This window comes from Aulonocara sp. 'chitande type north' Nkhata Bay, linkage group LG1 (genome assembly GCF_057382095.1).
Source record: "Aulonocara sp. 'chitande type north' Nkhata Bay isolate Kocher_YH1m ecotype deep benthic linkage group LG1, A_spYH_male_GT1.1, whole genome shotgun sequence".
Taxonomy (NCBI): Eukaryota; Metazoa; Chordata; class Actinopteri; order Cichliformes; family Cichlidae; genus Aulonocara; species Aulonocara sp. 'chitande type north' Nkhata Bay.
This window is the reverse complement of record NC_141344.1, coordinates 4074552-4092366: the sequence shown is the minus strand read 5'-3', so window position 1 is coordinate 4092366 and position 17815 is coordinate 4074552. Positions and strand designations below refer to the sequence as shown.

Here is a 17815-nt window from a genome sequence, read left to right as displayed (position 1 = left end):
CTTCTGTGAAGTCAGACGTTTTAACATCGGCGTCTACAGAGACTGACTCGAGTTTGGAGACGGCCTCTAGTGGCCATTCCAGGAACTGCACTGATTTGGCATTGAGTTGCATCTTGGTTGAAGAGATATTTCTTGGTGTTTAAGATCATTTCTAACATTTCTGAATTATGCAGCACTTTTCCAACTGAGCAGGCGAAACTTTATCTCTAACTTCAGAAAAGAAAAAAACAACAGACAGAAAGAAATAAATCTATGCCACTTCAACTATAAAGGAGTTTGTTCATTTTGTAGATAATAACAGCATCAGATGCCTGTTGCTTGCTGGATCTTTGTATCGTGATCTCACTGTTATTGGGGCCACTCTGTAACGACCTAACAACACAGAAGGGGCGGGAGCTCTGACTGTGGTTGCAGATTGGACTACGGTGTGCTGTGATGGTTTTCATTAGCACCGTGCTGCAGACTGAACCCAGGAAGCAGACTGAACCTGCCCCCAAGGCGGTCACATCGAAGCAGAGCTCGTTTGTAATGTGTTTGGTTTATCAATCGCTCAAATTGAAACACTTTCTATAAACACGTAATAACTCCTACCGTGAGCTGCGAGAACCACAGCAGATTCTCATGTAAGCCGTTCACACACCAAGCCTGAGTCAGTGCCAGCAGCACAGCCGCTAACAGCCCTGCTGCCATGAAAACGCACTGTTGCCAAGGCCGCAGGGGTGAAACGCCTGAACCGGAATGGGAACGTGAACCGGATCGCCCAAGCAGAGAAACCCCTCCTTCACCCCCCTCCTGCGTTCCCGACAGAGCGTTATGGTTACATCTGCCTTTAGACGGCGCATCTTGTGAAAGGCCATGTTTTGGCTTCACCCTCTTACGGAGCTCCATTGCCTGGGAACGCAGAGATTATCAATAAATTCTTGGATCCTTTGATGAGCTGAATCCAGGTAGATAAACAGGACGCTCCCGGGTTAAGGTACAGAACTGATCCAAATCCATTACGGAAAAAAATGTAAATGTGGTGTGTTTTTCTCTTCTTGAAGTCAATCCAAATAAATTCGCTTTTTAATCGCTTCAAGTTCCCTGCCAAAGGAAATATGCAAAAGCTTCCTCTGAGGGATGAGCAGCTACTTTCCTTCCCAATCCTCCTTTTGAGTTTTGCCCAAGGCAAAACAAGCCTTGGCTTTCCACCAAGAACTCTGATGAGATGGCTAATCCTCAATTTAAATTAAGGTCAAAGAGAATAGGCCTAGTTAACAAGTTCACACATTGCTCATTACGCTGGAAGCCAGTACACTTCTCAGAAGGCACCGATCCTCTTCTCTCTGTGTGTCTGTGTTACCATTTCCTCCTTATGGGTCTTTGAATAACTCCCATCTCTGTTATGTGATGCACGAAAAATCCAAGCCAGGGTCCATCCAGCATTTCCTCTGCTCTATGTCTGCCAAAGCCTAAATACGAAGTGGCCTCTGCCTCCATCGAACGCAGCCGGCAACTTCAGAACAAAAAGCAAAGAGAAAGACTAAACCCTGCGAACAACAGGACAGGCTGTGGATAACTGCAGCAGCCAGAGGGAGGGAGGGAGAAGCGAGTTGACTACTGGTGACCCCTCGTCTATAAAAGCACACGTGCTTACAGGAAAAGAATAAGGAGAATAAGTGGGGGTGGGGAAACATGGGAACATCGTTCGGAAAATGCAAGGAACAGTTGTCGGAAGGTTTGTGGATCTGTGCGCGCGTCTGAAATAAACCCAGGCGCTGCAGCCGGCACGGATGTGACCTCACACCTGATGAATTCAAGAGGCCAGATTAAGCCAGCTGTCTCGCTGAGAGACAGCTGGCTTAATCTGGACAAGAGATAATAAGCACTGTAAGGGTATGAGCGTGAACGAGAGAGAAAAAAATCCTCCAGACCCTTTCACCTCAGGCTAACTCTGATAATACATTCCCTCAACAGCATGCTGGGTGAGGAAACCACATATGAGATTATTAAAAGCAGTTCCCTTTCTGTGAAGCTTCTCCACAGGCCGCCGTGCTCCGGGAGCTCCTACAGCGAGTCCATCCTCATGCACTCTCATTTTAAAATATCCAACTTTAGAGGATTGAAAGGTATATCTGCAGCATGGGACCAAAACAGTTTTGGACATAGTTGACAGCTTCCTGTGATTTTCAACTGGACAAGGTAGTTAGGGGCGTTGATTTATAGCACAGGAAGCTGTAACTGATCAGCGTCGACTAGGCCTCATTCACTAATTCTCGTGATTGAACCAGAACTCTTCACTGTGTTTCAGCTATTGGTATTTTTTAGCATGTTTGCTAATATATTTTTGATGAGATTCTAGTATTTTATTTATCAGTTAATTCATCCTTTAACTAATTCGCCAGTATGTGTGTGTGCACATTCCATCAGTTTAGGAACGTAGCCTGCAACAGCCCTAAACACCATAAACTGATACATCCATCCATATTAGCTGTTCTCATGAGCTCAGTGAATTCCAGGGTGGTGATAGGCCACCTGTGCAACAAGTCCAGGTATGAAATTCCTCGCCACTAAATGCTCCGCAATCAACTGTTAGTGGCCACGAAGGCAATGTAAACTCACAGCGCAGGGTCAGGGGATGCTGAGGCACATAGTGCGCAGAGGTCACCAACTTTCTGCACAGTCAGTCGCTGCAGACCTCCGAACGCCATGTGGCTCAAGAGCAGTGCATAGAGAGCTTCATGGAATGGGTTTCCATGGCCAAACACCTGCATACATCAGCAAGCACAATGCAAAGCATCAGGCGCAGTGGTGCAGAGCTGGGAATGCAGCAAAGGGTGGTCCAACATCACATGAACCCCTATGGAGTAAGAATGGGATGTCACTCAGCCTGATATATACGTGTGAAGGCAGATGAGCGAATCATTTTGGTAATATAGTGTATAAAGTACACCCGCTATCTTCACCGCATGTCTGTGGCAACTTTGTGAGATAGTTTTGCTGAAATAAAACGAGACACAAGCCTGTCTGTCTTCTGCGGTTCTTTGTTAAAGGTAATCACAGCATTTTCTTTCTCTAGAAATATATGCGTCATCGCAGCTCATCTGCCTGACATCCAACACTTTCACGGCAGTAATAAACTAATCATGCTTCACTTCACCCCTAGCATTAGATGTATAGGAACTATTACTGTAGCTTAAAGTAAGCTACATCTGGGCACCAGTTTAGCTCGCAGGTGACCACATGCCGCAGGGCTAAATGCAGCAGCGCAGGTTCAACTCCAACCCAAGGGCCTTTGCTGTTGCTCTCTCCCCATTTTTTCTATCTAATGTTCAATTTATTACATAATAAAGGCCAAAAATTAACTAATATATGGTGAAGCTTACCATCTCCTCTATCATCTATTGATACTTTGTAGGTGTTACTTTCTCTGAGTGATTGCTGGATAACGTTTTAAGCTTTATCTATAATTTTGTCAGATGTCCGTTATAAAATCTGCATCGCTCAGACTGAGTTAGTTGAAAATGGCATTCACACCTGTGTGTCCAGTGTGGACAGATCTGTTAATGCTGGCTGTGAACACTGCCCGAGGGCATTTTTATACAAAAAAGAACGCCAGAGATGAAAAGTGTTTATACCAGCGAGTCAAAAGCCAGCAGTCCTATTGAATGGAGATATTTAATATCATACATCATCATAAATACGAGGCCAACAGAATATCATTGATGGTCTCCTCCAAAAAAAAAGGCCTAAGTTGTTCAAAGTTTGTTGCAGAGACAGTGTGAAGAGCAGAGCTTGAAAGAAAATATCCAGGGTAGGTTTTCACCTCCACACAAGCGAGAGATGATTGTGAATGTTAGGCTGTTGGTTTCAGAAAGTTAGAGAAACTGTTGGACATCAGCAGCAGAGACTGCTTATGCATTTTCATGTTCCCAGACAGTCTCCCTAAAAAACACTGAATGTTTTAATGCTGAGCCACAGCCACGTTTTTAATGTAACCGAGCAGATTCGGTCTGCTCTGTGCGAACATAGACTCAGGCGTAGGCTTTGATTGCATTAACAGAAGGAAACAGTTCACATATGCATGCAGTGTGCGATGATGTCAGCCAGGAGCCCACTTATTTGTGGGAACATTTCAGGGAGATGTTCTCCAGGCCTGTAAAGTGACCTGCATTTATTATGAATGAACACATCTGTCTGCTCCCCTTCACACACACAAACAGAAAAAAAAGTCCGCGCTGGACCGCAAACTGTGTCCACACGGATTCCGATCAATTAACTCAAAGTGCCGCTTTGTGTCCCTGTGACAGAAGCCCACAAATTACCGTGAGCACGGCGGAGCTATACGCGGGCAAGATGCATTTCACATTTTCATGAGAAACAGAATAAGCACCTGGCTGGCCATGCAGGCAACCAACAGAGGAAGTAAACTGATGACGCAGTCTCGTCTGTTCTACACAAAGAGATGAGTCGTCCTGTGATTGGGATAGAGCTTCAGAACCAGACGTGTCTCTGGTGTCAGGTTATGATTCAGTAGTCCCTGTGGGAAGCTCCCACTCTAAAGAGATTTACAGAAAACCAAACGGTGCTTTATCTTCAGCCTTCTCTTAATAACTTCCACATGCACATAACAGTCGGCTTTCATGCAAACCAACCTGCAACTTTAGTCAAAGGAAGGCAATAAATTCATGAACCAAACATTTATCTCCAATTTGTTTTCATGGGTAAGTATAAAGATATTTCTAACAATGTTTCAAAAGTCCACATTACTCTTTGCATTTTTGTCTTTAATGCTTAGTTATGAATAAAATGCATTTGGACATTTTTGTAGTTTACAAGTAGCATCATGACAGAGTTGAATGTGGGAACCTTTATTATTGACAGTTTTACACTGAGGGGACTCTGAACACTGAAGTCTGTCAGACACAGACAGCTGGAGGCACCGTGGACAATTACTGGTTTCCATTATACTTCTTTGAAGTCCACCTGAGAGGCACATGTGTACTTGATACAGTGCTTAACAAATTTATTAGACCACCACCCAATGTAAGGTCTGTGCCACAGCTGCCCTAAATTACCAGTACCGGTAACTGGGTCATTCCATCTCAAAACAACACGGGCCTTAAACCTCCAACTGTTATGGTCCAAAGACTGGACATTTATAATGACTGCTTCAAAATGTTGGCTTCATGTATCAAATAATTTGCAAGATTTTTTTTTAATAGGTTTTTGACCCACTTTAAGGTCTTCAACATCTGGCAATGTATCAATATCTCAAAAACTCAAAAAATAAAGCCCCCCTCCTCGAGTTTGGTTCTGTCTGAGGTTTCTTCCTGTTAAAAGGGAGTTTTTCCTTCCCACTTTCACCAAGTAATGCTCTGTTTGAATGTTGTCCCGTATTGAGCCTCTGTATTAAGGTCTTTAACCTTGAGTATAAAGGACCTTGAAGGGACTGCTGTTGTCCCGTCACTGTCCCGAATCTGATAGTGAAATTTAGATCACCTGGACTACAGCGAGCTCGCCCTGTGATCGCTGAATCAATTCATTCTTGAGTCCAGATGCCAGATTTGCAGAGATTTCATCAGCGTGTTCAACATATTTTACCTTCATTTGTTTTTCTCCTCTGCTATGTCAAAAATGTATAATTACACACATAATGGCCTCGTTAATGTCCCCAATTACTGCAATAATAGAATTTCCTACAAGTATCCTGTAGCTAACCACAAGCAGATGCTAACGTTACACCACATTCTACAATGTAGAATACTCTTTTTTCCTATTTGCTATTTTTCAGTAATGAACACTCAAAGGTTACTTAGAAACAATGAGCTTGTTAGAAGAAACAATGTCTCAGATTGTGGTTTTGACTTACATAGCTGCGCATCTGGTAGTTCAACTTTCCATCCCTCCCTGTGATAAACAACTTCAGAGCAATTTTCACGCAAAATATTAACCTGCAGTGTTTTCACTTCATATGTAAAAGTAGATTACAAAACCACAAAACACACCACTCCAAAAAAATATAATGTTCTTGCGTCAGTTGCTGCAGGAAAACAAATGATTCATACTGCATCACTTAATGATGCAAAGACAATTTATGGCAGCAGCATTGATTCACACTTTGCCCCAGTTTTAGTACTAATGCAGACATCTTTTCTGCCATGTCACCCAGTTTGAAATCTGCTATGTAGATCTCAGCCAGAACCAGAGTGCTGCTGACGCTCTAAAGGGGGGCAATTATAAATGACATCACATTTGGCAGAGCACAATGTTCTGTTGCTGTACAACAATGAACAAACCCTGAAAGGCCTGAAACAACCGCGATGATTCAGGATCTCATGTGGTTCACATAACAGCCCTGAAAATTCATCCCATGAAGCGTGTGGAAAAGCAATCATCACGTTTTAGGATGAAGTGTTTATGACGTGTTTGAAGACCATTTTAGGAAGAAAACTGGACGAGGGGATGTCCCTGGCACTGATGTCGAAGCTACGTTAGATAAGCGCAAAGCGCGTGTGGAAATTTTTAGCTTAACGGTCACACCGTGTGACACTTTTCCATCAGTTAATATCCACATCTGTGATGTGGTTAATGAATCGTGCACATGGATGTCAAATCCTCAGATAACTTTGTTAGACAAGTGCCAAATACATCAATCCAGGCAGCTTTACTGCTTTTTAACAAGAGCTTTATAAAATTTAAACAGCGCCACGCATTTCCAACTTTTCCAGCTCCCACTGACACAAACTCACTGGCAGTACTTTAAGATAAGCTGTCACTAAGACATACAGCCACCGAGAGGCTAATTCTTATTGAGACATCTACAATTCCCTATCTCTAAAAAAGTTCGGACATTGTAGAAAACTTAGATGAAAACATAAAGAGGTGATCTGCAAAGCCTTTAAATTCCCACGCTCGACTTGAATCTGATTCCAGCAGCACATTTCAAAGAAGCAGTGTTTACCACAGGGTTGCATCACCTCTTATTTTTAAAACTCTCGGTAAGTGTCTGGGAACTCAAACCAGAGGCTGAAAGTGAACTTCTTTCCTGCAGTTGCTAATAAACAGTATAAAAGATGGATGTAGTTTCCAGATATGCCAAGCAGCAAGGTCTAAACCCATATTTTCTTTTCAATGACCAGCAGGGGGCGACGATTGTAGCTGCAAAAAACAAATCTATGAGACAGGGTCCCTCAGTCCCCTCCTGCTGGGACCTCAGTAAACATTTCCCTGATTACTTTCTGCATAATGCATAAAACAGGAAGTCTATTCTGTAAATCACAGTCATTCTTTAGAAAGGATTTGCGCTTTCATTAATGGCTTGTTTCTTCTTTCCACTTCCACAGTGTCGGGTCTGTGACCGTAAACAGTCTTTACCTTTATGTTGGAAAACCACAGGTCGTTCTCGTGTAGCGTCGCCACGTAGATGCAGCAAAGCAGGCCAAGACCAACAGAGACAGACCAACCAACTGAAGTCCAGATTATAGCTCCCCATGACCAATCACCTGCAAGAACATTAGCATGTTAGTTTTCACTGTAGGGTAAAATTTAACGTGAAACAGTAACACTTTTCTTTTTTTACTGATGGCTGGATTTCATTTAGCTGCTTCGGCTTCAGGGTCATGTTGCTGTGCATGTTGGCAGATTCAGCTGCGTACAACATTCTCAGAGAGTGTACACCTGCTCCAGACACTTCACCGGGAAAGGCGAGAGGTTCAGTATTCTAAAATATGTCGAAAACAGCACACATTTTCAGACAGTCTCTTCTAAAAAGGCACTTGTGGCGTTCTAGTCGGACACCCGCGTGTAAAATGACAAAAATGATTCGAGTATGAAAAAAAAGAAGAAGCTTCAGCCCCTTTGCCACCTCTGCACAGCTGGCCACCCACTGTGTGAAGTGGGTGTGAATGCTAGATTGTTGGTTTCAGAGTTATAGAAACAGCTCTCTCTAATGTGACTCCAGAAAGGTGTGCAGGGAGTTGTTTCCTGTTTGACCCTCCAACATGCACTTCATAACTGCAGCTTACTGGGAAACTTGACTAGAACAGAGCTACTTTCAGTCTTTTAAAGGTTTTAATAACACCCACTGTGACGAGTGAAAATATGTGCTGTGTGTTCCTCGTGCAGTTTCTGCAGAAACTGACTTTTTGCACAACATTGTAAATGTTTTGAATTGTCATAAAAGTGCACATCGTGATGCACGTAAGTGCGACACCCGCTAGTTTTCATTCAGTGGACACTTGTGAAATGAAGGTTACAAATATAATATGACACCAGAGTCAATCATTTAAATGTTGAAATGAAGAAAAAAGCTTATCAAGCTTCAGTCTCCTTTAGGGATGAGACACAAGAAAACATGACTGTGCATGCATAAATACAACAAAGGTGTACGATTGTAGGCTTGAACCCGCAGAGTGATTTATGAAGGCGTCAATAAAAATCACACTGAGCAGACCTGCAGTGGGTCAAAGTCGAGGCCAGATATTGACCACCATCTCCCAGGAGATGGCTCTGACCCAAAAAAAACCCTGCAGCAAAGTGCTTGGTTTCCAGCCAGTCTCCGCCCCCTTCTAATCGCCCATCGCCACCTAATCTGCACAGGTACTGGTACTCAATCAAGAACTTGCATTTGAGAACCGGCCCACATGAGAAGCTAACATTTTGGGTGGCTTCAAAGTGTCCTTGAGCAAGACACTGAACGTCAAATTGCCTCCACTGATGTGTGAGTGTGTGTGAGAGGGGTAACAAATAAATCACAATAAAGTCCTGTGTGAATGTGCACTGCAGGCTAAGTGTGAGCAGAAAAGAGTGATCTAACCATCAGCCCAGGCATTCATGTGTTGTTTACGTGCAAATTTGATGGCCGCAGCTGCAAATAATGATTTCAGCGTTTTTCATTTGACACAAAAGCATCGCACACATAACAATGTCTCTTCTTTGAATGCAGAAATGCACAAAAGGTGTAAGATATCAGGCTTTAACCAGCAGAGCAATTTATGAAAACATCAGTAAAGCCACACTGAGAACACCTGTAGCAGGTTAAAGTCAGGGTCAGATCCTGAACACTATCCCTGGAGCTCGAGCTGGCTTTGGCTCAAAAAGCCCGCAGCAGGTGCTTGGTTTTTAGCCAGTCACAACCCGATGTGACTTTCTACCCAGTGCAACACCAGTGCCCAATCTGGAAATACTTCTACTCATTTCCACCACAAAAAAAAGTTTTAAAATGCCTGGATTGCACTGACGCAGTGCCAGCACTGCTGCAAAGCCAGTTCTGCTTTGGTGCCTTGAGAATCAGCTTTAAAGTCAACAGATTTGAGAACCAAACACTACAGGTGGAAATTGGGGATGCTTCATGTGGGAACAAAATAACAGCAGACTGCAAATCAAACCCACTGACAAGTCCTCAACTACTTTGGCAGAGGTAAAAAGCCTGGTACTGCTGCCAAAAAGCTGGCACCAGAACAGCACCAAGAACTTCACCAGTGATCGGCTCAAACCTGCTGAAATGTGTGGTAGAACTGGCACTTGCAGCTTGTTGGTGGGAAACATCTATGTGTGGCTCAAGCCTGAGATGGGAGTGCGGGGTGTCTCACTCACCATGCAGGATCTTCTCCGGATGGTGTTCAGAGCAACAGTTGTGCTGCTGGGACTGAAGCTCTGCAGCAGGAGAGGGCTCCTTCCCCTTGCTGCCCTTCCTCTGACGCAGGGTTGTCATGTTGAAATGCTGCCAGCAGAGCGCACACACAGGGGGAGGGGGTCTGATTATCCACACTGATACACATGTACACACAGGCAAAGAGCAAACATGTGTCCCAACATTACTGCGCTCAGAGCCAAAGCAAACAGGTCTTTCATTCAGTTCACGATGGATGGGTGGGTGGATGGATGGGGGGTGGACAGGCCTGCTTACAGCATTTCCTGGTCACGCTGACGCCAGAATAACGTGCAAATAAATAAAAAAATAAATAAATGAGATCAGCCTATCGACAACAGATTATCAGAGAGCTCTATTCATTCTACCGTTTTTAAACCGGACCAAATGTCGCGCCAAACATAACCGCAGATGCGCTCCAGCAGAGGATCATGAGGGATGTGGGGCGAACAGGGAGCCACATAAGACGGTAAAGTAGATGAGGCGGGTTTGAACCACCACTGGGAAGCACAGACACGCAACCACAGCCTCGTTATGGTGAATGTGCGTTTCACAACACAGAGGCGCGCTCCCGCGGTGGACGAAGGACTTTGTTTCTGCCTTGACATCAACAAAAGACGAAAACGAGTCGAGCCAACGGAACATTTAGCGAAGCCTCACCCTCCTCCACAGCAGCGGCTGGCAGGATGCTCCGACAGCTCTCTCTCCCCCTCTGTCTTTCTCTACGCCTCTCTACCTCCCTCGCTCTTTCATTTTTCTCTCATTCTTTTTTTCACCTGCTGTTAAAATTCAGCGGTCAGCCTCGTACCGCACGGGGTTTAACGGAGGGGACAGCACCGGAACACGAGAGGACCCGCCTTCAAAATAAAAGCGTGAGGTGAGGGGGGAGGTAGGTGTTTCGGAGATTAACTAAATAATTACAAAACTAAAAAAAATCTAAAATAAAAAAAAATAAATATGGAATAGGGGCCGCGTAAGTTAGTGAATTTTTTTACTAAAGAAAAACAAAAATCACTACAATTATTTGGAGACAGTTTTTACAAACTAAGTGTAAAAGATTTGCAGACAGTCCATACACTCAAAAATGCCATGATGCTCATTTTAATTTAATTTAATTTAATTTAATTTAATTTAATTTAATTTAATTACAAGTTTTCGGTGTCATTTGGCTACATAAGTAAAATGAAAAATATCAACTTTAATGCAATTTTTTTTTTTTTCGCCTGTCCCATTTGGTTCTTTAGCCATCAGAATTGTTGTCTGAAGACCAACAAGGATACCCAATGGATTTACTTTGCCAAATGGATCATCGTGGCATTGCCGTATTGGTCCATTTGGTCGATCTTTGTTTTTATTATTTATTATATTTTATTTTCAGATGTTACAGATGGGACAGACATGAGTGAGAGATAGGAAAGGGAGAAAGAAAGAGGAAGGAAAGGAAAAACAGAAGGGGAGAGGGACAGTGAGAAAGGGGGGGAGAAAAAAAATAAAAATCTCCTGGATCACCTGTTGAGAGAAGAATAGAAAACAAGCAAAAAAAGACAAAAAAAACCAAAACAAAGCAACATACTAAACACAACACCATCGCATTAATCTAGCTAAGTGTAAACAGCAGTAAATACTAAATATTCTATGTTGTTGTGCAGCACGCAGGACAGATGTGCTTCGAAGTAGCAGCCAAGAAAGGTGTAATTTGGGTCTACGAGCAGTGAACACCCGTGTGCATACCTGTGTGGATCAGCGCGCTTGTATTCCAAAGGTTTCTCCATGTAACGATCTGCTAGGGAGTGTGGGGGGGCCATAGCCCCGTCCTCCAGGGTGTGAAGCGGGTATGGAGAAGATCAAAACTCCAGACATCCAGAGGCCCCCAGAACACAAGAAACCATGGAAGACCAACAGAGGGGCAGCCGCGCCACTGTCCCAGTAAGAGCTGAGGAGAGTCCCAGATGAGTGTTCACTCAGCAGCCGCGGAGCAGAAGCCAGGGGGAGTTGCAGTGACGCACCCGTGAGCTCCGCCGGCCGCCAGCTGTGCCTGAGTGACCGAGGGGCCCCCCGAAGGGGCCCGAGCGAAGGGCCCCCGAAGGGCCCGACCCCACCCCCGAAGGGGCCCGAGCGAGCCCCAGGCTCCAGGCCCCGATAAGCGGCCGCCAAGGAGTGAGCCGGTGTGTACCTGGACGCCCACCCCCAGACACAAGGAACCACCAACGCACCGACACCTGAGGGAGTCCGCCACCGGCAGGGGAAGTGGTGGTAGGTGGAGATAGGCCTCCAAACCTTGGAGGGCCTGAGATGTCCCCAGAGAGGTGGCGTCTGATACCCAACCTGACATATAGACACAGACATACAGGCACACACAGACACAAACATCCATTCCCACCCTCATGCTCTCATATGCACTCACTCCACACTCAACCAACGTGGAGACAGACATAAAGAGACGCTGTACACACAATCACACTCCCCAAGCGTACTCTACAAACCGGGTCTAGGTACCCTTGCCCCTGGAGGGGGGAACTGCACCCAGACCCAGGTGGTGTTACCCTTTTCCCTGCGGTGGGGAGAGGCAGACCACCCCGACTCCGTAGCAGCAGGGAGGCCCCACACTCCAGACCGCAGTCGGACGGCCAACTGCAATGCAATTTTGTTAAATAAAATCCCAGTTAATCCCAAGCACAATTTCCTTAAAAAATTAGCATAAATAATTATTTGATTTTATCAGTTTCATTTTACTCTGAATTATTGCTTCGTGTTCAATAAGAAGGAAAATCACTCATCTTAATGACACCGAGTCTGTAGTTTGTTTGGCTGCCTTAATAATACAATTTCAAAGTTATTGCTGATGTTCTACTGTTTCTTATGAGATAATGATCCTAGGAGCTCAAATGAAGAACGTATTTGAATGAATGAACGCATGAATTCCTTGACTGAATGTTACTGCTGTTTTTTCTGTATTTTGTTCTGTGTTTCTCTAAATTTTCCAGTCTTTTCTTCTCACAAATTCGTGAGATATTTTTGCATTAAATTGGACAGATGACCTCTGGGTCAGTAAATGCTCTCTTCACTATTTGTTACTTGAGTGGTTGTTCAGCCAAAAACAACCTGAACAAAGGAAAATATATCTGAATTATTTTACAATAAGTGTTTGTGTTTTACTGTATTATGCTATTTTACTGTGTTAATGTGAGGAGGTGTGGTGAGCTTTATGTGCATGAGCAGCACAAATCCAGTATTACTAAGGTTTGGATAAAAAGAAACACCTTTCTCTGCCTTTAGGGTGTCATGCAAAAACAAGGTTATAGTCTTTAGCCTGAGTGGCTTCTGCAGGTTGATCTGTAACATCTCCACATAGCAGTAGCCCAATAGTCCAGAGGTTTCCACAGTATTTTGGACTTTGTTGGTTGGATGCTTCTTTTCTCCATCAGCAGAAGCTGGAGAACCTGATGATCTTGTTGTTGTAGTTGGAACCTATATCTACCAAACATTTAGGGTTATGCAAATGATTCTCATCCATGACAGGTGTTGACTGGTTGGCAGACTCTTCTTCATCCTGCTGGAGACTATGACGTTTTCCTGTCATATTGAAGGTTTTCCTTTGCCTTTCTCATGCACTCATGCACAGTTGATACCGCTCTAATTATAGTGATGCTCCCAAATGCGTGCCACATTACCCAACCCGGTGGTTCTGTGGAATTATAATGAAGGCTGCTGCATCTGTTGGTTCTCAGGAGGTATTTGATTTCCTTCCTACCTCTCATATTTGAGAAGCATATTTGCCACCTGGGGATGCCTCCCTAAGGAGGGAGTCACAGGTTCCCCGGAGGGAGAAAAGTGTGAATGTGTGATGGCATTCAGGGCACTCTTCAGACTGAGGATGATAGGATTGAGAGTACCATCATATTTCTCGCACAAAGTCAGATGTGACACTGAACAGGCTGGAGTTTCTTTCAGGAAAATGAGAAAAGTTCTGAGAGGAAGACACTTAAAGATCCCTGTTCAAATCGCGCTGAGGCATGTACACTAACCAGTGCTCTGTGTAAGACATTAGAGGAGTCTGAGATATGGGTGTACAGAGAGATACTTTAGATACCTTGTAGAGTCAAAGTTTTGTGTCATATGAGCAAAAAGACAATAATTCTCACTACAATCAAGAGAAGGAGGCTAGAATATTTTGCTTATATGATGCAAAACAACAAATACCGTCTACTGCACGTTATACCCAAAGAGACAACTGATGACAGAAAAATGTCCTGACTCAAGAACTTTCACCAGCGGTTTAGACTAAACACGCTGATATTGTTCAGAAACACTACACATAATAAAGTTCACGGTGATCACAGCGTCGCTGGTTTGCTAACACTTTTTCTAGTTTGACAGAGATTAATGAGAAATCTGTCAGACTCAAGAGGAATGGATTTGAGATTAACATTTAAGGGCAGAAGGTTGAATCTGATGCTGTTTGTGGTTTTTTTTAAAGAACGATCATAGTGACTTAAGTCATACACAACTGTGTGACTGAGACGTTTTCTAAACTGAAACCTTCTGCTTTAAAAGGTCGGTTCAGATGATGCCGTGTCTATCTGCTGCTATCAGGCACATACGTTTTCTTTCAAATGTGTCCGTCATTGACATTTCTGCCCTCACCTCTGTCCACTGGAAGTGAGTGGAATTAGCTAAAGGACTTAAAACTAACTTTTCAAGAGTTCAGCAGCCCGTGTGTTTCCATGACTATGTCCTTCTTTTCAGTTTTCTATGGTTCAAGTGGTCAAAGTGGTCAAACCAGAAGGTTATTGATGTGGTAGCTCATCCAGCTCATGATCCGTCACAGTTCACAGGTTATTAATAAGTTAATATGTTACTATGGTCATGTGTGAAGTACAGAAAGAAACATATACAGTAAGTATTGGTGTTGCTTGCAACAAGCTTGCAAACAGTCATACCTCGGGCAAATGTATCCAATTTCACTCAAATCTGACTAAAAAGTACCAGTAAAACAACAAATATGACCTTGACATTGAGCAAAATTGAGTGAGGACACATCACTGTGTGCAGGTTTCATTAAAGTTGGCGGGTTGTAGCTGGAGCCTCACTATTACATAATAAGGCCAACATGGAAATGCCATGAAGTTCAGTTACCTCCACGTATCTTCACTTGAAACTCACTACAGAAAGGAAACACTTCTAATATGAGTGAGTTAAATTGAACTGTTTGCCCCGCTGTGCAGAACAGGCTGTCTAAAAAGTGTGTGCTTCAGTTTCGGTGAGTGAAACTTGAGGATTTTATCTGTTTGTTAGGCCACATTAATTAGTAGGTGCATGTGTCTGTGCATAAGTACAGGTTATGAGTACAGCTCAGTAAAAAAGCTCGAGCGCTCCATTCTGTCATCCAAATATGGCCACTTTTAGCTCCATAAAAACAGCCTCCACATTGAGACTTTAAAATGCAAAGTTCAAAACTGATGGGTGACATCACTGGTGCCAAGGTCCGGACTTTAACTGTTTACATTGTGATGTGTGATGTGTGAGTTATCCTTTAAATGTCGCTTTTTATCTCCTACACAGCCATAAGAACTGGAGGCTCGACACAAAGAAACCAAAACATTCACAGACAGCACTGCCAGGCGCTCCCTGAAGACAGCGGGCAGGTCTAGTGGGAGAGTGCTGAGGGCATTCAGATGGAAAGGAGAGCGTGTTTGTGCATGGGCTAACTTGAAAGACCTGAAGATTATCAAAGAGATTTAGGAAAATAAATTGGCCGGATTCTTATGGGTAAGGAGGATTATTGGAGAAGAAAACAGATTGTTTAATGACCACGCTCTCTGACTCTGGCCCTTTAGCTCCTGGATCATTTCCTTCCGTGGGTACACATACACGAGTCCAAATTTGCCCTTTCCTCCCTCTCTGCTCCTTTCATTTCTCAAAGTCCTGTCATCCAAAGCTAGGGAGTGCGACTGCAGGAAGATGGCCCATTAAAGATAACCCTCGTCTCTCTCCCACTGTGGCCAATCTGACTCTCTTTAGCCAGCTTGGGATTGAAAATCCTCTTCCTTTTTACTCACTGGAACACAAAACAAGGTTCATAGAGCAAGGAAATCTGAGAATGATCCATTAAACAAGTTGAAAAGCAGAGCGGTGCAAGAGTCTTTTCAACTGATTCCACAGTATCTCCGACTACTTGCTCCATCTTCACCCTTGTTTCTTTCTTTGCCTCATTTCAATTTCTTTTTTTTCTTTGCCTTGATCTCCACTTTCATGCTGGGCACTTAAAAGGTTTATGTAGAAAACTTGATCCAGTAAAGAAATGAATAGACTGGAAGGGTTTTTTTCCCATGTTTGTATGGTCAGACTTCCATGTTAAAGCCAAAGGGATTACAGAAATAGACTTTTTTCCCTTTAAAGTAGAAGAGGTCGATGTCTGCAATTCTGCAAAGTGATGAGAGACACTAGCAAAGCTCATCACTGCACTGTTGAACCTTGAGGTACTGTATTTCGCAGTGCATCTTGTACAGTATACATAAAAGCGAGCAAGAGTGATTTTGTTTATGGCTGGAATACGGCTCGGTCACACCGAGGTATGCAACCAGCTGCGTACCTCAGCTGACTTCTAAAGTTGTTTTCGAGAACGCTTGCAAAAGCTCTGCTTCAGCTGCTTTTGAATTTTTCTCCCATGTGTCCAACAGATTTAATTAAATGGTAACCTTTTGAACAGACTTGCATAACATTGTAATGAGGTGTCCTCTGGGTTACTTTAATACATTTTTTAAGCAAAATGCAAAACAAAAACGATGCTCATCTATAATGCTGTGCGAAGAAATGTTCATGAAAAAGACGCACACACACACACCGTAGGAGAAAGTTTAAAAACACGACCCTGTGTGAATGTTGTGCACATCTTTAACGTGTTATTCACACTTTATTAGGTACACCAGTTTGGCTGCACGTTAATGCAAGTGTCTAAACAGCCAATTACATGGCAGCAACATACATTTAGACACTGAGGTGTATTCTAGACGACCTGCTCAAGTTCAGATGGAGCATCAAGATGGAGAAGAAAGGTGGTTTAAGTGATTTTGAGCATGGCATGGAGACTACAATTCACACAGGGTCACCAAAACTGTACAATAGTAGTTTTAGGAAATCGTTGTCATCCTGCCTTATATCAGTGGGAATTTTATGGCAATCGCTGAGACCCTTAGTACCTAATCAGCATTTTTAAACCCCAAACCCCACCAGAGTGCTGTTGCTGACCATGTCCATCCCTTTATGACCAAAGTGTACCCATTTCTGATGGCCGCTTCCAGCAGGATAACACTGGAATGATAACCATATTTTAAACCATTTAAAATTCCCTCAAGCTGTCAGTAGAATGTGAAGAAGCAACTATTATGGCTCAGTGTTCAACACATTCATGTGCTGTGCCGATAAGATAAAACTGGTGAATGAAGGCGGATTTATGCTTCTGTGCTAAATCTGCGCTGTAGGTATGTTTACTGTTAATTATTCTTCTGCTGCTATTTTTTCTTAGTGGAAGAGAGCGGCTCTACTTGAAACTCTACAGCACAGATGTCAAACTCCAGGCCTCGAGGGCCGGTGTCCTGCAGGTTTTAGATGTGTCCTTGATCCATCACAGCTGATCTAAATGGCTAAATGACCTCCTCAACATGTCTTGAAGTTCTCCAGAGGCCTGGTAATGAGCTCATCATTTGTTTCAGGAGTGCTGATCCAGGTTGAGATCTAAAACTTGCAGGACACCGGCCCTCGAGGACTGGAGTTCGACACCCCTGCTCTACAGGCAACTAGATTTTTGCAGCAGAGCAACAGAAACACACCAGCGCAGGTTTAAATGCTCGCAGAATTGGCCATTTGAATCGGCTTTGTCATTGGCTGCACGGGAACATCACACAAGTCAAAATTAAGCCACAGGAATAGGCTGTGTCTTTCTGCAATACTGATATGTACCACAAGATGGTGTAGTGAGTCAAGTTAACCTATTTTAACAATAAGAACATTTTCCTATTTACACAGGTAGGCAGGGAAAAGGAAAAGCCTCGAGGAACCAACGATAGAAGGAAAAGAAATCAAAAAACAAAAAAAGAGCAGTAAACACCTAAAAACACCCCTGTGGCCACCCACTGGTAACATGATGCCACCTGGTGGTGAAAGGTTTAAAGTCCGAACATTTGA

At 43.5% G+C, this 17815-nt stretch overlaps 1 protein-coding gene across 5 annotated transcripts in view; it reads right to left on the bottom strand.

The window, feature by feature from the left end:
- The window catches only part of dpy19l3 (dpy-19 like C-mannosyltransferase 3), a 73681-nt gene extending 63191 nt beyond the window's left edge, over nucleotides 1-10490 (bottom strand). The window contains exons 1-3 of one of the 5 annotated variants that reach the window (XM_086301010.1): nucleotides 10292-10490; nucleotides 9577-9703; nucleotides 7357-7484 (exon numbers count right to left, since the gene is read on the bottom strand). In XM_086301010.1, the coding sequence (XP_086157136.1) occupies nucleotides 7357-7484; nucleotides 9577-9694 (246 nt within the window). In that variant the 5' untranslated portion in view covers nucleotides 9695-9703; nucleotides 10292-10490. Of the gene's footprint in view, nucleotides 1-591; nucleotides 1519-7356; nucleotides 7485-9576; nucleotides 9704-9999; nucleotides 10262-10291 lie in introns of those variants that run through there. The other 4 variants (XM_086301191.1, XM_086301097.1, XM_086300921.1 and 1 more) reach the window with 4 other exon arrangements.
- Between the last annotated feature and the right edge of the window lie 7325 nt (nucleotides 10491-17815).